This window comes from Melanerpes formicivorus, unplaced genomic scaffold (genome assembly GCF_026170545.1).
Source record: "Melanerpes formicivorus ecotype bairdi unplaced genomic scaffold, bMelFor1.0.p_v2 SCAF_27, whole genome shotgun sequence".
In the NCBI taxonomy this organism is placed as follows: domain Eukaryota; kingdom Metazoa; phylum Chordata; class Aves; order Piciformes; family Picidae; genus Melanerpes; species Melanerpes formicivorus.
Window position 1 is genome coordinate 3,142,254 of NW_027142379.1, and position 24,196 is coordinate 3,166,449.

The 24,196-nt window shown below is 37.6% G+C and overlaps 1 protein-coding gene across 2 annotated transcripts; it reads left to right on the forward strand.

The window, feature by feature from the left end:
- The first annotated feature begins 6,792 nt into the window (after positions 1 to 6,792).
- MYOZ2 (myozenin 2) lies at positions 6,793 to 23,684 on the forward strand. Of its 2 annotated transcripts, XM_068153936.1 has the most exons (6): positions 6,793 to 6,937; positions 7,485 to 7,588; positions 12,865 to 13,034; positions 14,854 to 14,983; positions 16,651 to 16,834; positions 23,236 to 23,684. In XM_068153936.1, exons 2-6 carry the CDS (start codon positions 7,513 to 7,515, stop codon positions 23,483 to 23,485), a joined length of 810 nt encoding a protein of 269 aa, XP_068010037.1. In that variant the 5' UTR covers positions 6,793 to 6,937; positions 7,485 to 7,512; the 3' UTR covers positions 23,486 to 23,684. The 2 variants fall into 2 exon arrangements, with proteins under 2 accessions (XP_068010037.1, XP_068010038.1); XM_068153937.1 differs by lacking the exon at positions 7,485 to 7,588.
- Positions 23,685 to 24,196: the final 512 nt, after the last annotated feature.

The following is a 24,196-nucleotide window of genomic DNA, read 5'->3' on the forward strand; positions in this document are numbered from 1 at the left end:
GCTGCATGCATAATTTTAGACATCTATATTTTAATTACTTTCTAAAAACAGTCTCAATAAAGTTGCTGACAACCTTAAACAGGAATTTTGACGCCTGCTGGGTTTTCCCAGTTGTATAGGTGCTTTCTAGAGAGTACTGCTTTTCCAGCCAAAGTGTTTTGGCTGTAGACAGAACATAATAGGCTGCAGCATTCACCTTAAGACTCAATTGCAGGTCTCCCTGCAATGAATGCACACCATTTCCAAAGCACTCAAAGAAGCAACTCGTGCTAAAGGAGAAATCTTATTTGGCAAGTGACGCTACCACACAGCATTGCAATCCACTGAGTACAGGGGCAAATCCTGGTTTCACACTTTTGAAGTATGAAACACTCCCTTCTCTGAGCCAATCCTGCCTATGGATGTGGCTTGGTTAAAATACGTTCCTGTGCAGGAAGAGCAACAGAGGGCAACTTATTTTCACAGGAAAAGATGAGCAGCTAGAATGACTAATGGGAATGTAATTTTTGTAACACTGGAATACTAAAAAGAGAAGGAAATGTGGGGCAAGTTACGTAATGTGTGCATACTGAAATATGCTATATGTCTCTGAAAGGAGGCACAATCCTGCTCTCTCTGAACAGGAGCTCTGCCCCTGATGCCTCAGTGTCCTTAAACCACAAAGTAATTTCCCCTGATATATTCTAATTTGCAGTAAAATATTCTCATATTGCATCAGGGAAATGTTAAGGAAGAAGAATTAAAAACTACCACACCAAATACCAGATTATCCGCTACCTGACATATTCCTACCTGATAAAGTACCATCCCTGTGACACTTAGGCCTGAAGCTCAGTGACACCAATAATTCTAAGAGCTGCCTTGACCAAAGCAGCCCAGGCTAAAGCAAGGTTAACACATTCCCTGTGTCAGGACCGTCAGTTCCTCCAGACTTTGAGCCATTGGTCTGAACCACTTACAAACAGCAGCTGTACCAGAGAAACAAGTGTCATGGAAAGAAATCACTGTTACCCAGGATGACAATTCTTTTGGAACAGTGCTAAAGTTTCCAGTACAGACTCAGTTCAAGGGATTGTAAGACATCTTCACAGCGTTTTTTCCTCAGAGCAGTAAGTATATTTTCTCCATTTTTCTTCTAAAATAGGACTAGGAACCTGGTCAAATGTGCTTATCCAAGTTTGAATTAAGAAACAGAATTTCCACCTCACTGGGGTCACCTTTCAAACCTGTATTACAGCCTAAGTAGTGACATAAGAAAGGGATGCAAAATTACCAATTTACTTTCTACTACAGGCTGCAACCCAGCAAGAAGAACTGCTTGTAGAGGGGTGATGTTCTTCATCCTTCCTCTGTCATGCCAACGTGGAAAGAGAAGATTTGAGACTGTGGTGCCAGCAAGGGGCAGTGGGAGCACAGGCAGGCTGATACAGAGAAAGCTGGTCTCTCGTTGACACAGCAGTTGCAGATTGTGTCACTGCTACAAGAAGGAGGGAAATGAAGATGCTGTGCTTGTCAGTAACACAGCTCCTCTGTCCCTGAAGTCTGTTGCAAGATTACAGCCTAAACCCCATTTAGGGGACGCGCACAATGTTATGTGCATGGAGAGAAGTTGGGTACTGTCAGTGAAATTCCACCATGGCAGATGTATTGGATGCTACATTTCCTCACCACACAAAAATGACCTCCTATGCCAGAGGAGGCAGAACTTGAACCTACAGCTTAACCTTCTGCATCTCACAAGTTTAGCCTCTACATCACTGGCAGTAAGCATCAATAGTATAAAAACATTTGCTTTACTAGCCAAGAAGGAAATTTAAGTTATATGGCACAGTCTAAACTTCTACAAGTAAATCTGTTAGTGTTGTTACTATCATATACTTCTGTTACAATCCACAACTCAGAATGCCATAAACCCCACAGATATACAAGGCTTACAACACAGGGCATCCCTTTGGTAAGGTATCTAGCTGACCCTTAAACAGTACAATGGAAGAAAACAGTTCTAAAATATTCTTAGAAAATACATCTGGAAAGTATGTAATTTAATTTACTTACTGCATTTATGAAAATAATTTTACCTATCTTCTCCTAATTTGCTTGGACATATTGTAAGAGAAAATAGAAAATATTGGATTAAAAAAAACCCAAAAGCTTCAAGTAGCTGCTACATTAGTTATCATCAGCTCTTCTGGTGGAATGTTTGCCAATATAAATCACATTTATATTTAAGCTGTGTACTTATGATATGGCATACCAGGTGGTTATGGCTGTATTATGATCTGGTTTCTGTATTTCTAGTCCTGGGAAGAATTCAGTCAAGGAGTATCATAAAACAGGTGGAAGAGACATTTTTTAATTAGCAATAAAAGAATTTTTTACTTTCCTCAAGGGAAAATAGCAAAATCTTTTTCAGTTAATGGTTATAATAAAGTGGATACTGATACACTCTAAGGGCTCATGAAAGTAGTAATTAGAAGTTGTGTTAGATTATATTCTTCATATAGACAAAAGAATCTGCCTGGAACATGAATAAACCAATGTGTCTTGCTTCTTTTATTTGTGTCATCTCTATTACTCTGTTTATTTTCTATCTTACAGAAAACATGCTTACTTTATATATTTGCTTCAGGAAAAAGTGGTTAAAATAATTGAAACACAGCAGCAATAAACTGGTTACTGTATTAACCTCCTGTAAAGTGCTTCTTGCCAGATGGTAATGGTTACCAAAAAGTATTAGTATCAGTCACAGAAATGTTTTCTCAGCAAAGCTACCCATGGCTGCCAGCCAGACCGCCTGTTTTTGAAGTGAGTCAAAATATTGATAACTCTTCTCTTTCTCCAGGGTGGAAAAAAGGAAGCACTAAAGTAAGCTTTTCCACCTTATTTGTACTGGGTTTTTTATACATTGCCATTTTTTTTTTCCTAAGAAACCACTTGGCCACCTGAATTTTTTTTTTTTTTTTTTAATTTTTATTGACTATTTCCTGCCAACAGAGTTCTTGTGAGTGCATTCCACAGTGTTCCTCCTTAGACACAACTTCATCTCAGCTTCTCTGCCTTTACACTCAGATGACATTCTCATCTTGGCAGCTTTTATGTTTAATTCAAAAGTATTTCTGCATGAAAAGCCATGTAAGCCATACTTAATAAACACAGGCTTGATATTGCTCCTGCTTGGATGTAAGAAAGTTCAAGTAATCTTTCTGTTCAAATCTGTTTATAGCTCTAGAAGCCCCTTTTTTTGTGCTGGAGACCATATTTCTTCTGAAATGCTCTTGAACTTGTGCATCAATTAGTCCAGTCTTGCTATGGAACTCTAACCCCCTAGCAATTGGCAGACCAAGAACACATAAAACTGAATTGGTGTTTACTCCTAGGATGAGTTTCTTTTTCTATACACACAAATTATTTTCCCTACTGACTATTTTTACCAACGTTCACCATTTTAAAGATGATTTTTTTTACCTGGCTTTTCAACTGAATTTTACTCCCTTCTTTGTTTATTTTTAAGAGTTCACACTGTCTTGACTTCAAAACAAACATACAAAGACATTTGCCCTGCTCATAAGTCTTTTTGTCTTATCTTAGATACTTTCAAACCACAAAATTTATAGAAGTTACAGCAACATTTATGTCTGGTGCCCAACTTTAGAGTTGCCAAGAGAAGATTCTACACTTTTCAGATCATCAGAATATGCACTAAGTGAATTAAAGAGCTTCATCCCAGCTGCCAGCTCTGACAGTACAGACTGGGGCTTGTGGCCATAGCTCTTGGGATTAAATCCAGCTCTGTTTTGTGTTTTCTTAAAATAACAGTCTTTCAGCTCTCAAAGACTGGAAATAAAGCACAAAAGTGTGAGCCAACTGTAAGTGACAAATATTGAGAAGTCACCCCTAATCTGCCATTCTTGTCAAGCAGACTACAGCTACCCCTGCAATATACCACAGCATCCTTGGGGCTGCTGAGGCAACTGTACCCTTGTCAGTAAAGAGAAGGGGTAATTTTGCTTCCAGAAGAAAATGAAGCTCTGCTCCATCACCACCTCTGAGAGAAAATGTTTTTAATATGCCTGCCCTAAATTCAGGGCTGTTGAAAAAAATGCTCCTTGTTCTTGCACCTGCTATTATGGGTTATTTAACTTCCACCAAATACAGACCACAGCCTCCAGTACCTATCAAACCATGCACTTCAATGAGGGGAAGCATTATTTAACAAGAGAAAAGAAAAGCAAAGCAAATGACAGAAAATGACAGAAAATGAGGGAGAATTGAGTTATAGAACTGGATGACTGTATGTAGTTCAGGCTTTTTCCACTTGCCAGCCTGGGCCTCCTCTCTGGTCAGTTATGCAATTCAGAGGAAGCAGAGTGATGGGAAACATCCCACAAGGTGCTGAAAAACACAAGACCAAAAGGAAAATCTCACTTGGTTAAACATAAATGACCTAAAGGAAGAAGACAGACAAATATTGTCCTTGTTCACAGGCTGATTTAATCATCCTAGTCTGTCACTTGTTAGACAGTATTTCTCACTGAAGTGCAAGATTTGATTTTGTTATGATGTCACATAGGATTACAATTCTTTCACCTTTACTCATTACAGTGGAATTGTATTGGTCACAGGTATAAATGAATGATGTTTTAATAGCTTGGTATATTTTATTGAGCCCTGGACTTCTTTGAGCATTATAAAGGAAAACAGCATTCAACAACATCAGTTCTAGCTGTACAGCTTTGACAGTTAAATATTCTTTAGCTCAACTGCAATGACATTGACCTATTTCCAGTTAGTGGCAAAATCTTGACACAGTAATTAGTAGTAAATTAAATTCTACAAAGTTTTTTAAAGTTCAACTTCTAAATGTTAACATTTATGGAAAAAAATATCAGTCACTCAAGTTTCAGTTTGTGTCACCTGCAAGTTGCTGTCACAGCTGTTTGTTGGGAATAACATGTACTTCCAGTGCTCATCAATGGAGTAAGTGACAACAGATGACACAGAAAATTGTTTCAAAATTAAAAAGTACCGAAAACCATTTTTAAAGCTCTGTAATCAGAAGCCCATTGCTGAACCACAGATACTGTTGTAAATATTTGGGCCTGTACACAAATAACACAAATAAGTAGGTTGGATCAAAAAAACTTCTGCACATCTCAGTGTTTGTGTTCAGTGGTGACTAATATTTAATTTCTGATTTAATATAGCTGCGGGTTTGGCAATTATTCCTTAGCTTCTTTCCCTGTAATTGATGTTTCCACTTTCTGTGCAACTACTTTGCACTTTATTTTTTAAAAATGTTATTAATTTCTTATTATGATGATAATTTCTCAGTGTAATTTTGAATAGTAATTCTACCACTCTCAAGTGTCATCCAGAAATAACAGTTGGCTGTGCAAAAAACACAATTTAGCTTACTAGTGTATTTTTGTTTTATCAAGGAATTAATTAATGGAGACTGGAATAGACTGAACTCAGGACTATCCCATTTGGGAGGCCTCCTGATATTTCCTCCTGGATTCAAGTTTAAGAAGAAGTTTGATGTCAGTCATTGAATGTCCACTATACAATTTAAATTGGATGTGGCTTTAATGAATTGTTTTGTTTGGTTTTTTTTACCAGTTTGTCAAACGAATTTAACATTCAAATTCTTCCCTGCAGAGCACTTCTAATTTTCCTAGCTTGGTATTTAATGAACATTCTCTGCTTCTTCACTGCAGTTAGTAATGAAAATACTGAGTAGCATGAACCCTTGACAGACCCTGCTGCAATCCCACTTGACAGCTTGGTGGTGAACCACTGAGGACAATTTTGGCCTTCAGCTGAAAAGGTAAGATTCAGCCACGACTGGTACTGTCAAAAGAGTGTGATTCAAGCACACAACCTAGAAAAGAATTTCCAGTGAGTAACAGCAGCTGGCAAATTGTGATAGTGAGGAGTAAAATGAACAGCTCTTTGGGACAGAGATATCTAGGATCTCAGAAAAAAATGTTTTTCAAAGCTAAGCTTAGGAACAGAAAGCTTGAGGTAAAAATAATGCAGCATTTTGGTTGGACAAGCAGACTTCAGGACATTGCACCAGCTAGTTCCACTGAGACTGGAGGGTAAGGGGAGAATGTTCCCTTCAGCCAGTGTTTCTTTCTGTCCAAAATTGGTTGCTGTTATAAAATACCCATGCTCTACATATCACAGATTTCTTTTATAAACTGATCCAAGTCTTCTGGAATGCCAAATATTACCAAGCTTCAAATTACTGCAGCTTTCTGTTCCAAAAGCACAAAGAAAATCAAGAGATTTTGAATAAAGTTAGCAAAGCATGTGCTTGTTGAGCAAATACTCCCTACCACATATAACACTGAAAAATTACTCATTCCTTTTCAAGTACAGACTTTGCATATCAACCATCTGCCATCAACTTTAGGCACCAGCTCCTATTGAAGCACGGTTTCATCTTTCACTAAAGGATTAGCCCATGCCATTCTCATCTGATATAGTCTCATCCATCCATATATTTAACACCTTATTTTAAAATGTCTCTTTCCTAGTTATAATATTATTATCATTATTATCAGAGGTGATGAGGAGATGATCTGTATGAATATGAGAGCAGCATTCCATTAAATCTTCCAATACACTCTGAAAGGGATATAAACTCTCTTTGTTGTGGGTACAGTTGAATCTCTTCTGTTCTCTTCTTTCACCAGGAAGATATGAGTGGCTGGAGTGTTTGATTCTATATATAACTAGTTGATGTCAGCTGGATGCCAATTCCTTTGAAGAGGATCAGCCCCCAGTTTGCCTTAGCATTAGGTACCATGCAGATCCAAGCACAAGGGTAGAAACCATCCTGGACCAGGCAGGTCATCCCCATACATAACTAACTCCTGAAGCTTCAACTAAGGAGTTGAGATCGCTTTTTTCTGCACACCAAAACAGTAGGGTAAGTGTATTGTTTCCTGAAATATTTTGACATTGTCTGTCCTTCAAACTGTCATATGAAGGACATTTATGTAACCTCTTGACTCTGCAACTAAAACAATGTTTATTTGTTTACTTAGGCAGAAATGCACTTTCTCTCTTTAAAGATGCCAGAGCATCTCCTTTAGTTCCTCAAAATCTTTATTTGAGATATGTCAAAATGTAACATTTCTGAAATCATAAACCAAGATGTAATTAAAATACTAGTTATGAATTTACATCTTTTAATATAATGTGTAGAGGTGAGAAGGCTTAGACCACTGACACTGATTTTGATACAGAATTTATGCAGCCAATTCAAAGCCCTTTCCTTCAAATCTTCTGCCCATCAAATGTCCTAACATCTGCCTGCAAGAAGAACTGCCAGTGCATTTTTGCACCACTAGAAATGCAGTGTTTCTAAATCAGAGATAACTTCACTATTCAGCCATTCTAAGATAAAATGAATGAAAGTTGGCTGGATTGTGCAAGCTGGCTCTGCAATGTAAAAATGTGTTGTTTTTTTTCAGCAAGGAAAAATCGTATCAGAAAATCACAATGTTATCACATTCTGCCCTGGTCAAAGAGAGGAAACAAGCAGCATCAGCCATTATGGATGAAATACACAGAAATGGTATAGCGCTGAACCCAGCTTACTGTATATGCAATGTCCTCTAGTCCTCCCTAATGTACTTCTTTAATCATAGAGTTTAACTCTGTTACAGCTTTGTCTCTGGGTGTTTTGCCATAAATAATCTTGTGGGAGTATCATGCTGCCTATGGTAACTAATCCTTTTGTAGTTGCCTCTTTTCATTTGAAAGCTATTTTCAGATGAACAACTGCTGTGGAGGAATGAAGTAATCTAGCAGCTGATGTACATTCTGCTAGGATAGCCTTTCAGAATTTTACTTGGGGTTAATAACATGACTTCATTCCATCTTAAAAGGCTATCATCTGAGAAACATGCTGATCTGTATCCCCTTTTTTGCTCTGTTTCACTCTGGTTTTTTTTTTTCTATGAATGATAAAAAATTGAAACAAATGTTATATCTCTCTTCTTTCCTCTCTATCTTTGCAACTAACAAATTTTACTAGCATTTGGCAATTCTCTCTAACATGCCGCCACTGATTAATCTAATCTGAAGAAATTTTACTTTTCTGTTGTACTGCTGAGAATGCAGACACTTAGGAGAAAGCAGTCTGATTTTCTAAAACAGGTTCTTAAAATTACACTTCTAGCGTGACAGCTTAAGGAGCAATTAACTCAGTTGAGAATACAAATCCACTTGGCTTTCATTAGGTATGTGCTGGATGCTTCTGGAGATCCTTCCAATCCTTCCCATGAAGACTTTTTTACCACCTATGTAAAAGATACTTTTTTTATAAGTGATAAGCACCTCACAAACCTGACTTGAAAAAACAGGGTGCTCTATTAACATTTAGAATGTATTAGAACTCTAACACTCACATAGGATAAATCTCTGAACATTAAATTCCAGTACTGGAAATCTTTCTTGTGTTTTTTTGCTCCAAAGAATTTGGGGATTTTTTTCTTCATTCACTCACTGATCACTGGGATTGCATGAAGAGTAGGACAAAAGTCATAAGGTTTTTAGAAAAAGAAGCTACAAGTTTCAGCACCAGGTCCCAGTCCTTCTGGTATTTCCATAGTGTTTTATCCTGTAACTTCTATTCCTTAGCAAATCCCTCTTTTTTCTTTCCATTCTCCACTGCACACACAGTTAAGTCTGAAAGCCAGTCTGCCCTTCCAGATTTCATAGAACTCCACTATTTTTTGGTGTTGTAAACCCATATATGTCTGAAATAGCCTGTAAGAAATTCAGGGCTAAAGAACCCCAGTTGTCTTTCATATGGGTATTGGAACCAGGTATTGCACATGGTAAATGTCCCTGAAATCATTGTAATGATTGGATAATCTGTGCTGATGTTTGGCATTTGCCTCATATAATCTGTCCATTTTATTAGGATCATATTATCAGACTCATACCCATAGGCATAACAACACTTTCTACAAGGTATGCTGTGATATGTGGCCAGTGAAGGCAGTATTACCTCTTTAAGGGTACATCTACTTTTGCATCTTCTTTGGATGCCTGGGATTTTTAAATATTAAAAAGATATGAAATTCCATGAACTAGGATTGAAAAGAGTAAACTCACAGCTGTACAAGCTCAGTGAAATGAGTTAAGAAACAGAAGGATAACCAAAGATGCAATCACAAAAATATATGCTGCTTCTCTGGGACCAAATCTGAACCACTCTTGAAAAAAAATCAAGAAGAAATCTGGTTTTAAATGGCTCATTTCTGCTCTATTAATTTTTTACATTTTCTTTTTCCCCTAATTGTTAATTCAACAAGCTTAACCTGAGATCTGCAAAGGCAACTGCTGCCTTTTCAGGTTTTGCATCTTTTAGTCACGATGGTCCTGCATCTGGCAACCATGTGAAACAAAAGTACTGTTCCAACCAGTTTCATGGACCCACAAAACTCTCAACTGTAAACAGAGGTAGACCATAACAGAAGATTGGTGTGACTCACAGAAAGCAAAACTACCTCACTACTATTTTAGCCCTATTTTATTATAATGCATTCAGGTAAACAATCTCAAAATCCTTCTTTAAATGCTATTCATAGCAGAAACAGGTGTTGATAAGATACAAAATCAGCCATGTTTTTACCATTGTCTCAAAGATTACCAGTCATATGGTAAGACTCATAATGACTGGAAGTTTTTAAGGCAGGCTGGATGTGACTCTGGGCAACCTGATCTAGTGGAAAGTGCCCCTGCCCAAGCAGAAGGGCTGGAACTAGATAATCCTTGAGGTCCCTTCCAACCCTGACAATTCTGTGATTCTGTGACTGAAAGCCCCATTTTCTGCTGACTTGTGGGACATAACTGGGTTTTAGAGAAGTTCAACATGTCATAAAATGCTGCAGAAACAAGTACTAGCTATAAACACTCCTATGGTTTCAAAGCAGAGGCTGAAGTCCATGTACAGATATTGTGGCCTCCTCAATCCCTTGGTTTTTCACTGGCAGACTCGGACTAACCATAACATTTCTAAGGTTACTTGGCAGAGGTAACCATAATAAACATTTATGTATGAGGAAAATCTTGGAGTTCATCAGGTTAGCCTTCAATTACACTCAAATCTCATGTCCAGTTCTATACTAGTTCTTAAATGCATTCTTCACTAGCTACATGATTAACTTTCACTTTATATTTAGAAAAGTCTTATTTCTGATGCTACAACAAACATATTATCTGATACTCATTATTAAAATTTATAATCCAGATTAAGGTATTTAGAAGACTGTAAACTGGGAGATTAAAGAAGGATTAGCCATTGAATGCAGAAGGAACTATATCAATAATTTGAAACGCAGTCCTTTATTATTTTAAACAAAAGACAGGAAATACTTGGCAAGCACAAATTAAGAAACAAAGCTAAAAGGTTAACACTAGGGTTAAACTATGAATTAAACTTTCAGTATTCCTTTACAATGTCTCTATCATCCTCTAAATGTCCTCCTTTTCTCATCCCTCTTCACCTTTTCTGAGCTGACACTGAAACAATCCCTAGACACATCATAAAACTAGACAGTTGATTAGATGTTAGTTGGCAAGGGATTCAAATGAACTTCACACTTACATTTTTGGGATGCTGCCTGGATACACAGCAGTACACAACTGTGGCTTACAAAGTACCTTGGAGCCTTCGGTTAACATTAACAAGAACAGTATGTATGCAAGGGAACAGCAAGGCCCAAAATAGATAACATCCAGCATGTTCCAGATGAACAGAGTTGTTTGCACAGAGATCTGCAGCCATCTTGGCACCCTAGCCTCTAAGGATGTACATACTGCTCACTGTGTATATGAAGAAGAAAAGCTTTTTCGACATGACAATGTTGCTGATTTCAGGGATAGATTTCTTACTAACATAAACCCATCCAACAGTCTGTACCCCTCCAGCAATGTGGCAAAATGATACAATCAAGATATGACTTGGCCAAATTTCAGGCCACAGGCCAATAACTAGTGCGCTTATCTCAACCAGAGCGCCAAAACCCCACCACTATCTCTCACTGATATAGCTACAGTGGGCAAGCTGAGTCATTTTCTTCCATGTTAAGAACTCCCTGTTTTGTTGTGTTCCCTCTTAAATAACAGGAGGTTGTTAGGATTCTTTGCACACTATTTTTAAAGCAGAAGTGCATGCCCCAGCTCACCACAGTTAGCTTGCTCCAGTTAAATCTATTGCAAACATTCAGTTGAAATCAACACGAACACAAGTGGACCAACAGTGATGCACTCCAGGGCCCACAGACTTCTTTGATTTACTACAGAGAAAACTCTTGTCTATACAGGTTCAGCTAAATATTTAATATACCTATCTCAATTAAGCTTTCCTATATGTCAGCAAATCTCATTGCTTTTCCAACACAGAGTTACTAGGAGACACATGCCATGTTGAACATACCATTTACTCAAACAGAAGTTCTGCATATGCAGTATTAACACTTAATATCACATACATTCTACACTTAATGCACGTGCAATGTTTATTTTGAACTGGGTTTCCTACATGCTTATGGTATATATTTTCATTTCAATGCATTAAAATAGATGCCAACATTCAGAATTTTAGACTATAAGAATACATGAGGAATAGAATGTCTTAGTATTAAAGAAATAACAGAAAGTGACTTTGAACAAGTGGATCAAAGAAACGCACTAGACCAAAGCATCTTCCTATTCTTCCTCCTGAGGTTTATGAACAACTGATGAAAACAACTTTAATAAAATGATAAATATTATAGTAAATGCAATAGGAATTATTATCTTTAAAATTCTGGGTTTCCTATGTGACCTAATTATTTTTAGTTTTGTTAAACTGTACAACCTAAGAAGAAATGAACTGGTAGAAAATGGTTTGTTCAATATTGAAGCTACTGTATTCTGAGGCGTAAGCTTTATCTGTAGGTTGAGGATGTCTAGTGAGCAATGAACAGCTTGGTCCTTGACACCAGCATCCCAGCATTCCAGAAGATTACCACAAAGATGACCAGAAGGTTTTCTGGTATTCAGAGCTCTCCATTTGAAGTCCATATTGATCTCCCCTTTCCTTTCTTAAGCATCTTAATTTTCAAAACTGCAAAGAGGTCACTAAAGACAAAGATGAAATCTTCCCCATGTAGTGAAGAAAGTAATATAATAATTCCATTTCTCTTGGAGAAAATTAAAGCCAAAATGTTTTAAACTTATCAGTTCCTGGAAACATGTTGTAATTCTTTATTTGGGCTCTCATTTTCAACACCTTGAGCTTCACTTTGAAACCTTCTTTTAAAATAGTTTTAAAATACCATGTGACAGAGACTTTCTATTGCAAACTTGTCTTAAATTACAAAACATGCCCTGGAGTTCAAAAGCAAGTAGAATATTAAAGAATAATTGGAAATAAAATATTTATAAGCAATAAGAAACTGCTTTAAAAAAGTTTACCTGCTCATCTCTCCAATGCAGGACATAGAAAGTTAACTGGAGGTTTGATGTGTGGACCCTGGAGTGTTCCTGGTTTCAGCAGAAGCCAGTTTTAGCCAGTCTGCTATGATTGGTGTTGTGTGGGATATTATTTTGATAAGCTGAATGCCATTCAACTGAAATAACTTTGGAGCTTGAATTGTTAAGCATCTGCATAGAGACAGGTCTGTCGTGCTCAATACTCTGCTCCAAAACTTTGGAAGATTAATTTCTCTAACACAATGTGTAGATATGCTGTGTTAGATAAGTGTGCATCAGCCTGTTGTTGGATGTCAGGTACAGGGTATGCAACATCAGGCAATTAAGAAAAACAGAGGTATGTATCTATCCATTGTATTGCAGTTTCGCCCAGCCTAGACCTTGGGAAAAAAGTCAGCACCCCCAGAGACATCATGGTAGAGGAACTGTCAACACTCAGCAACAGGGGAGCAAGACTCTTCAAGAGACGTCAGCGGAGATCTGACAAATACACATACGAAAATTCTCATTATATAGCAAACAAGCCAAGAATTGTGAGTATTTTATTTCCAGTCTCCAAAATATTTTTGTTCCCTTCTTCAAGAAGGAATTCTCTGTGTTTGATGGTTGTAAAGGTAAACACATTTGTAATTATGTGGCTTTTAGATTTCCCAGAGACAAAATCAACTTTACTCAGGAAGAAAAGTATATCTTCGTATCTTGTGTCAGAAGACAAGCGTGGGTGGGGTTGGGTTTGGTTTGGTTTGGTTTGGTTTTTTAATGGTGCTGATATTTCAAATTTCTTTGGCCACTTACTCAACAGAAAACACATTACACAGGAATCAGTTGGGATCAAGTCAGAGTTTGATAAATCTGCACAAAAGAAATCCCATATAGAAAAGCTGAATAACTCTACCAAACACCCCAAACTATTATTACAGCACTATTATTTAGAAGCCTATATATGAATACTGTTCCCCGGCACCCATGTTCAGAAGCCTATACATGAGTACTGTTCTCCCTCTTAAGCATTAGAAGCTGCAGAGATAAACTGTGAGCTCAATGCTACCAATCTTGTAAGATTTGCTGTTTCCAGTACCACGCTTTTGCTGTGAAGTCTGACAGATCAGTTCCCTTCTAGTCTGCTTCCCACAAGCAAACACAGAGCACACTTGCTGGCAGTCAGTATGACATTCCGACATGTGAATGCATGATGCCTCTTTGCTTTCTGTTCCACTCCCATAAATGCTTATTTAGCCACCACTGACATTGTCTTCATCATCTTTATGGTTCTGCCTGCCAAAAGTCTTTCTGACATACTTCAGGACGGGTAGAAAATATTTTGACTTGATCTTTTGTTCTTTCAAGTTTAAAGAAGTATTATTTGTTTGTTCTCCTACTTTAAGAAACTCTTCTCTAAACCAGTCTATATTTAAATTGCTTTTAGCCTATGTGTCATAGCTAAAATAAGATTCTGACTTCTTATGAGACTAATTCTATATTTATGTAACAATGATTAAGCCTTTGGATGTTTCCTTAGAACTGTTGACCTGATAGGAGGGTGGAAAATAACAGCATATCATGAGTCTCCAGAACGTGACCTGCACTGAAGTTGTTATTTCTATTACAAATAAAGGAAAAGAAAATCCCAAACAAAAGTAGTTCAATAAATGCAGGGAATTTTCAACTGATACAGGAAGAGATGCTTTGAAGAATCAGTGCTTTGAAACTCAAAGAGCTCAAACTTGCCATGTTTCTAGAATCTTTGGGTAGCAAGTGTGCTCTGTCCGGCATATAACAGCTTCTAGCGTCCCGTGATCCAAGGGACACGTTTCATAGGCCCTGCTGCCAAAGTGCCCAGATCTACTCTTTGCTGTAAAACACACAGACTATGTGCCCAGGTAGATTTTGTGGTGATTAGTGTAAGCAGCAGATGGGATGAACCCCCTTCATAGACTGCATGTCAATATTGAAATACCCCCACCCTTAGGAAAAGGTCAGATAACTCAGCAGGATAGTTATAAGGCTCCAGGAGTCATCTTGATCTAGATCCCAACACCTCCAATCCATTCAATAAAGCAATCACACCCTGTAATGAAGATGTACAATTGTGCTGGGCTATCATTTGTAACACCAAAAAATAAGTAGTTTTTCCTTACACAGCCACTGTAAGACAGCTGTGGCTAGCAGCCAGAGAATCCTGGGGCTGCTATCTGGCACACAGAGCACCAGACCACAGGACAGGATGTCTTCAGATAGGGTATCCTGGGTCTCAGATCTGGGCTGTAAAGCAGAATATCACTACAACTCTCAGAGAGAATCACAGAGCCTTTTTTTGTGGTGCTGTCAATATTTATCTCTATTTGGATGCAGCGTGGAGAAACCATGCAGAGTGTTAAAATGGACGGCCTCAGTGTGGACGGAATTCCCCAGCATGCCCCAATGACACCTCCTAATACACCTGATCCCCGGAGCCCACCACACCCTGACAACATTGCCCCAGGTAATACATGAGTTTAGACATATTAAATGTATTTAGTTCTCATTTCACATCAGAGGAAGGGTCTCTTTATAGAACAACAATTTGAGCAGAAACGATAAATTTGAGTCAGATAACAGAATCTCTCACAGAAATGTAAGGTGGTTTCTCTTAATTTTTAATGATTTGATATGCCTTTGTACTAATTCTCCCCAAACTGAAAACATAGATTAATATGAGAATAGACTACTCCTGTATTTATTGGTTTTATAAACATTGAGAAACAGATCCTCAGATTTAAAACCAAATTAGCATACTGATTTTAGTTTGCCAAACCTTTGTTTCTAACATGCAACACACTGCTCAACAGTCTGAATGTTATCTATTGTAGTTTAATTAATTAGCCATAAATGCAAGCCTGAAGTCTCTGTGAGTTTTGCTACAAAACCATCACAGAAGAGTAACTTGAAAAGGGATTTGCCTCTGGCTACATAAACTGTTCTTTTTTAAGTCCTTAACTGTGAGGGCACTGTTGTCTTTATTTAAAGCAGTGAGCTACAAGAAGGCCTTAGTTTGTATTCTTTAAAGCCTAGAGAAAGCTAATTTGTTTTAACTAATTTATTCAGTGATATAGCCCTTCTTCCTGTTTATGAATTATCCATGAGCAGGCTGGGGGTTTTCACAAATTCATTCTTTGTTCAGAATTACTCAATGCATGTTTTGTGCAGACCTTTTCTTGTCTATGTAAACTAGGTCAATGCTACTCCGTTAGTGACTGCTAAGACTCTCTGCCTCCATTGGTCACATACAATGCAAACAGAGGTAATTTCCATTGCTGGGACATGATAGAAATCTTCAAGCCTTTCTTTAGGCAAAATGGTCTGGTAAAAGGAGTAGATACTAAACTACAGTGGGGTTGAAGCATATAGAAGGAAATGGTATTAATTTAAAGAGCTAGATACAGTCGAAGGGCAAAAGAGTAGTGTAGATTACCCTTGGATTTCAAGTATTCATGTAACTCATATAACTGGTTAATCACTTGCTGGTTTAACACAATATTTATTCCTGCCATATTGCACTTGGCTGTAAAAGAAATCACACTGAGCATGGAATTTATTTAATAAAATTCTGAACAGAGCCTGATCCCCATATGATTAGGCAGAGAAAACAACTGATTCTTCACTGTTTCAGATGATGAAAAAGACCACAGAACCAAGTAGGTAGGATCTATTAAAACATCTAAGGCAGAGGCAAAGACAAAAACTCTACTGTAATGAATGTGATCCTAACTCCTCTTAATACTTTTTTGAAAATTTCACCCATGGACTATAGAATTATCTTAGTCTTTAACCAAGAGGATGGTTTAAAAAGATTTTTATTAATTCAGCCCAGAGCGTGTAGATCTAGTTTCAAACAAATGCTCATAATGATAGAAACAAATTTATATAAAACTGGAATAAACTTAGCCTCAAAATAGAGTGGAATACTTTGAGGCAATTATATAAAAGGCCACGAATTCTCCCTGCCAGCTTTCTCTTTCTGGGTAGCTTTGGCCAGGTGACTTGATCCAATTGTTCACTTTACCTTACTGTGAAATGATGGTGTGTTACTCCCTAGTTACACAGGGCAGCAGTGACGAAGCAGAAACAGCAAAGTAAAAATAAAATGATTTTGTCTTGACCACCCTGCAGGATATTCTGGACCACTGAAGGAAATTCCTCCTGAAAAGTTCAACACTACTTCCGTGCCAAAGTATTATCAGTCTCCCTGGATAGAAGCCATTAGGGATGACCCAGAGCTACTGGAAGCTTTATATCCTAAACTTTTTAAACCTGAAGCAAAGCCAGAACTGCCTGACTACAGGAGCTTTAACAGGTAATTCTGAATGGTCACGGAATTTTACAGTGTAGAGAAAAATTACTATGAAATTAAACCCCAGCTGTAAAAATACCTACTACTTGTGTTTGCAAGTCTATGCACAAACATGAACATGCACATAGATCACAAGTGGCAAACAGGAGCATCGAGGAGGAAATTAGTCTCTTGCTAAGGTATGGACCCAAAATTAAACTGTAGAAACAGGAAAGTAAAATGAACTGTTGAAAACATTCAAAGAAGGAAAGAAACAAAGAAATTCTCAGAATCCAGCAAATTCAATAAATGGGAAACATGGACTATGGCAATGCTTTTTTTTTCTTTTTTTTTAATACAACCCACATGGCTTGGCATTCAGGCCATGACAGTCCAATGAACTTTATCACTCAACCAATCCCTCACACCAAATAGTTAGCAGATTGAATATATTTTTGCATTTAATATTTTTCTATCTTCAACCACCTTTGGTAAAAGTTTTAATGGAGAAAACACTACAAGTAGACTTAAACCCCATTTAAAGTAGAATGGGATTTGAGAGTGAGTTATTCACGTATTAATATTATTTACATATTAATTTACATATACCAAGATTTTCAGCAGAACCTCCAGATGTATTAGGATAATAGTAGGGTTTGAACTCTTTTGGAAGTTTTGAAAAACTTTCTTACTGATGTGTTTTGCTTTCATTAATACCATTCACATTATCTTTATTTATTGAAGTATTAGCCAATTTTCCTCTAAATAACCCCTGCTGAGTGCCAGAGAGTTAAGCCTGACCAAAACCCTTCCTCAAAACCAGAGAGAAGTCTGTTAACAAAGAAAATGGCTCATGACAATATAAACTTAGAGAAACACACCTCAAACATCACTTCTGTTCCTGCCCTTGAGGTGGGCCTCAGCTATGAGTGTAAGGACTAACAAATTACACAATTCCACATCACAAGTGGCACTGCAGACATTACTCTTAGTTTCTACAGCACTGTACATTGCCATGTTAATAATTAAGTCTGTGTGGCACAGTCTTCTCAGCAGACAAAATAGCAAATACAAGTCAGAGAGTTGTGCCACAGCTGCTAACACTGGAACAGTAGCAGCACAGTTTATGTACTATGGTTATTGTTACCAAAAAAACACCCCAAACCCAAACAACAAAACCCATCAAAGACATATATACATGGAACAGAGACAGAATCAGTTCTACCTCTCACAAGAGAGATTCTGAGTCCAGCATATGAGCTGTTATTGTGAAAGACAATATCAGAGATGACACAGAGGCTCCATTAACAGGGAAATGATATCTGATACATCTTGAGATGATATCTGGTGGCTTCTTCATGGATTTTTAGCTGCTCTGTTGTCCCATATTCTGTTAGTTGTACTCTTTACAACAATAACTGCTTTGATTTCTTTCTATGTATATTTTCTCTTTGTATGACATGGCAAAACTGTAGCTCAGCACAGTCCAAATTTCTTGCAGATGAGGGCACGCATATAAAGGAGAGGTTAATATTCTCCCTGACATAAAAATCTACATCAGGCACATACACCCAGATCTAGACCGTGAAACTGGTAAATTCAAAACACAAAGCATACAAGTACAATCCACCACAACTCTCATTCTCACTGAAAAAAATCACATCCAGAAGAAAATTAATGGATGCTTAGTGAATCCAGAAAAGCTGTTACATGCAATACACCCAGATTTATGGTTTCTAGCAAGAGGAAAGATCCAAAAAGATATTGAGAATGTGCAATATTGAACTTCAAGATATTAGCCTCTTGGAGAGAATTTTACATCTATGACTTATGTGTTTACACTCCTAAAAACGCATGAGAGTGCAGCGTGAGATAATGGGATTCAAAACAGACAGCACACCTCATGCCAAACTAGCCAACAGAAATCATTACAGAGAAGACTAAATGTAACTTAGATTTCTCTTTGCTAAGGCCATCAGCACCTAATTCTGTCTATATATGAGCAGTAATGTCCACTCTTACAAAGAGATGCTCTCAGACTGTTGAGAATCCAAATTGTTTGCAGAACATCTCTGGTCACAGACATACTGTTATTTAACACAGAGATTCAACACGAACAGCCACGAATTTTGAGTGCCTTGATATGCTATTTTGCTTAAAACTTGCTGCAATAGCATATTATCTATGTTTTCAAGCATCAAAGTTTAGGCAAAAGATCATTAATTAGAGAATCACAAATGGAACTGCTGTGAGATAGGAGCAGCTAAGATAAGGCAGATCTGAGCATTTGAATAGAGAAGTCATTAGGTGTCTCAGGAATTTAGCAGACTATGGGCTTTGCACATAAAGTGAGATACCTCTTTGGACTTCTGTGTCTAGATTCTACTAAGTTATTCTGTGCATCTAGGTCACAGCATCCTTGACTTCTTTAATTGCAGCTTTGAGAAAGAAAGCAAATGCTACTGTATTAAACAAAATGTGATATAATGGCACCCCTTTGTTATCACTGAGGGTTTCAATCAAGGCTTTCTATCATGCTTCACCATTCACTAAAGTGCCATTATGTTTGTTCTCCTGCAAAACACTGGTACAGACATCATTAGTCAGGAAGGGGTGTGATTAACAGTAAGCGTGATGCACAGGACTCCCAAAGGAAATGGGCCTGAGATTCTTCCCAGTTCACAGTGGTACCTGTTAAAACAGCACTCAGACTTTACAGGCCATATTCAAGTTCCTTCCAGCATCCCCTGTTACACAACAAACTAAAAACATCACAACTTCAGTAGCTAGGGTTGTCTGAGGTGTTGGAACATATGCACATATGCATAGCTTAAAAGTATATTCAAAGTATATTCAGCACTAAACTGCATCAGACTTTTGCAACTGCCAGCAATGAAGTGGCTCCTCTGAACTCTGCAGCAGTGTTGTTTTTATAACAGTAGCAGAATCAGAACTAGGGAATTCGTAGAGGTTTTAGTTGGTGTCTAGCAGGCGTTTTATGCTGCAGTAACCTTGCGGTGCTGGCCAATGAGGGAAAAACAAGCGCAACAAATGTCAGACACATTTGCCTTCTGAGGCAGGACTTTGCGACACAGCCAGCAATAGTTTAACAGCATTAGACAGAGTGCATGATCAGAGAAACTGGGTATGGAGTATCTCTGAACAGACTGTTCAGACCAGGCTATCCTTCCTCCTTCTGGGACAGAGCCATGCCATCTGATTTTTTTTCTTGGAGATTAATTCCTACTGGGATTAAAGAGCTAGTTACTGGTGAAAAATTTCTTGCCTCCTTTGCCAGTATGGAAGAACCTAGTAATCATCTGTGGGCAAGAGAGCGTGAATCTACATTTGTTGAGCAGTTTGTAATATTAATTAAATTAGCACCTTTATTTCATCTGCTTTCTTGGAGATGGACAAAATGTCAAAGGTAGGACTATGAGTAACATACAAAGCACTACATCTTACTCACACAAGACAAGCAAGTCTGACAAGTTCTTCCTCTCCTACCACATAAATTCTTGCTTAACTTTCTCAATTCCCAAAGACTACTGCTTCAAAACCACTACAGGAATCCAGTCCATCTGGACTGGGCTCTGGTTTTATTGATTAATTGGAAAAATGCTGCGATCTGGATCCTCAAAGGACTTTTGGGTGCTAACTTGAAGTGATGTGAGATTAGTGCAAACTGGGTGCTTAGCCAGCGCCTTAGCACCTAAATACCTCTGAGCATTTTTCAGGGTCAGGTTCTTTGCTTCTATGTCTCTTTTTTGCATGTAATTAGCAATAAGCAGAATGTTTGAAAAATGAAATGTGAAACTCACTTTTGTTTTTTTGTAACTATGTTATTGAAGGTGATAATCTTACACAGTTAAAACATATTTTCAGACATGTCAGCTACAAGTAGTCTCCTATGTTGAGACAATATAATGTTCAATTAAGTAAGACTGCAAGGAAAAAAAGAAAGAAAAATAGAAGAGAAGCCCTGCTAAAACAACAGCTAAAAATAAATGTGATTGAGCCTGCTATTGTTAAATTATGCAGCTACTTTTTAGGAATATGCAAAGTGAATATTAAACAATCTCTTACACTTCCTGTTGCCACTTCCTATGACTCTGAACCAGCATTTCCACCCTTGTTATGAGCAATGACTACTGGAATTTGTTACACATGAGTTTCAGGCCTCCATACAATGAGTCAGACCTCAAGTGATACAGTTGATGTGTGCATAACACAGGCCATTACAACACCATGTTGTCAGACAAGTTGCTGCTCACAAAAATACACTGCTGCCCTAAAAGAAAATGAACATCTATTACCCAATTACTGTACTCTCCTTTATGTCGATCATCCTGTGCTCTGCCTAGCATGCAGGAATGCATCATTCTCTGAGGTCAGGCATTGTATAGGAACTACATGGTTGTTTTTTTCCCAGATAGATATTTGAATATCCATGAAATGCCCTTCTCTTTGTGTTACCTACAGAAACTTACTGTATTTCAAATCCAAAAATACTACAAAGAGGAAGTTTTACACTAGAACGGGTTTGCATTTTATCATCGTTGTCCTGCTCATATCAATTATCCCTTGAACTTACATATTGATGAGAATTAAATATTACAGCGATGTGAGAATGTGTAGCTTAATTAGAACAGCAATTAAAACACTCTTTATTATCCTGTAAGATGTAGATCACTACATTCACTTTGTGGCAATTACCAAGCAATTATTTTTAATCAGTATCATACAGTATCCAATTTGACATCGTGACCCAGAAGACAATTTCACAAGAAAAGCTTGATACCACAGGCATGTTGTATAAAGAATTTCCTTTGACCTCAAGAGAGTTTAATGCCTGGACTGTCTGCTGCTGCAAAATCTTGTCTCATCTTCATTTGAGAAACAGTTTCAGAGCTTAATCCAAAACAGCACTCTTCTCTCAGTAAACAAGCATGCCCAGAAGCCTCATGATTTTTATATCTTACAGGATTGACCCTTTGGAGTTAACACCAACTCTCCTTCAGTAAATGCTGCGCATAGTGAAGTTCAGTGAATTATCTTTGTAATGACACAGCAGTTTCATTTCTTTTAGGTCAGGGATTCATTTTCCTGAATTAATCTCTTCTTTTGTGTGTATGTGTGTGTGTGTGTGTATTTAATTCTCCTGAGGTTTGTATTATCTATAACTATCTTGCTGAAAATCCTAACCAGTCTCTTAGTTTCTGTTGGTATTAATTTCTCTAGGCTTCTGCTGTAATACCTGGAGCCAGTGGAAATATCTACCAGCATTTTTTATCACACACACAAAACCTGGTGAAATTCTATTTTACTTTCTCTTGGCAATATGTGTCTAGCTTTGCAGAAACCTGGTGCTCAGGTAGCCTAAAAATCTGACACTTTAAACAGGCAAAGTTATGCAGCTGATCAAAATGCAGAGCACATACAATGTGCTGTTTGTTCACATTTGCTTATACAAAGGAGTCTGGAAAAATGACCAAAAAAACCTGAGGTTGTTTATTTTTTCAGCCTAGAAACATGTAAATACAGAAGAATCATGGGAGGTATCTAGAAATACTGTTGTTTTAAAATATTTGCAAATGTATGAACGAGTTTTCTAGTTCCTGGGGCTTATTGCCTGAGGGGACATTTACATTTAAGTAACATGAAAAATACTAGCCAAAGACTAGGCCAGTTCCAGCCAGTGTTTCAAGGTTTCCTTACATAAACATTTTCTTCAGAAACAAAACTGGAGTACAAAGTCCTCACCCATTTTCCTTTCCAGAGCCTGTTGTGTTTGGCTGTTCCTTTCTGCTTCACATGAGGCTTTACTGCCTCCTCACTTGTATTGCTACAATTGTTTGAACACTGATATAAACCAGATTGCTGAAATAATGTGGATTTTAAAATGCTCCTTTGTTTTGAAGGGTCTTTGTTTAACCCAGATCATGTAAGTGATCCAAGTTTACAGCACAACCCACATACATTCTAACTGGTACAATATGGTGCTGAAATACAGCACAGTGGGAGGAACAAGCAACTAGAGACAGGAGAAAATGGGGTGAGAACTTCCTAAACTAATTACTTGTTAGAGTGAATGTGCTGAACTGAGTTTTCAGACTTAGCACCAACAAAATAAGTTTAGTAACTATGACTCACCAATGACAAAGTTTTCTTGCAGCACCTTTTTCCCTTGGCTTTTCTGATCATTTGAATTGACAAAGTCTGAAGGCTTTACCTATGGGAAAATAAACATGATTTTAAAGAGAATTTCCTAGAAAAATAGAATATTTTCCCAAAAGCTTGAAAATGTATACAAGAAGCTGTACCAAATCTGTGTTATTAAAATATTTTCTATTGTTTTCAGCTCCTGGGAGGAAAACAGGCATTTTTAAAATCACATTTTACTTTTATTTCTCTAATATCTACAGAGTTGCCACTCCCTTTGGTGGTTTTGAGAAAGCATCAAAGCTGGTTAAATTCAAGGTACCAGATTTTAATCTACTGATGCTAAATGATCCCAGATTCATGATCCTTGCAAACCCTCTTGCTACCAGAAGATCCTTCAATAGGACTCCTAAAGGATGGACATCAGAGAATATTCCTGTAGTGTTCATTCAGCCTTCAGATTCCGTTCAGCCCTCAGATTCCAACAATGTTCCAGAAACAGAGGATCTGTGAGAGAAGCTGCACTCTGCATCATACAAAATACTGAATGCTGCACATCCATGTATTTTTGGTCCAAATATTACTAAAGGCTACTGACAATGCTTTTCCTTGGCAGCTGGGGTATAAATAATAATGCCTGATGCAGTGTCTCTTTTCTGGCACATAGTTTCACCTGTAAACACACTATAAATAAAGCAATTTGGCAAATGTAGCTGATCTATTTTCTATTTGTGTTTGTATGTCTCATTTTCCTGCTTTTATTTCCTAAAATCTTTGCTTGTCATTTAAAAACAAGTGTATTAAGGAAAAGAAAAAAGAGACACTACTATCAAAATACTATTTGATTTCCTAGTTGTACTGATTATAGTAAAACAACCAAGAAACAGCACAACAGTCCACTCAGCACACTCCAAGTACTGCTTGCTCGAGATAAGCTCTGACAAATCAACCTTCTTTTCCCAACCCTGCTTTCAGCCAAAGCTAAGAATTAAGTGATTACTTTAGTGACAGCAAATTTAGAGCCTTTTCCTCCTTTGTGACACTTACTCAGCTTTAATTATGGACATCAATACCCATGTCACCTGGAGCTGCATACATAAAAGGCAATACATTAGCAATGACAAAGAATATGTACTGGTATGAAAATGTGCAGAGGTATTTCCTGGGTAAGTATAGAATGTTTGTTTTAATCACAACTAAAAACTCACCAATGACTGGTTATGT

Bases quoted from the DNA above. Each gene is read 5' to 3' on its own strand.
- MYOZ2 (XM_068153936.1), top strand. From the start codon at position 7,513: ATGTTATCACATTCTGCCCTGGTCAAAGAGAGGAAACAAGCAGCATCA. The intron at 13,035-14,853 runs GTGAGTATTTTA...ATTTGGATGCAG, and splicing joins TAGCAAACAAGCCAAGAATT to CGTGGAGAAACCATGCAGAG. The intron at 16,835-23,235 runs GTAATTCTGAAT...TAATATCTACAG, and splicing joins GACTACAGGAGCTTTAACAG to AGTTGCCACTCCCTTTGGTG.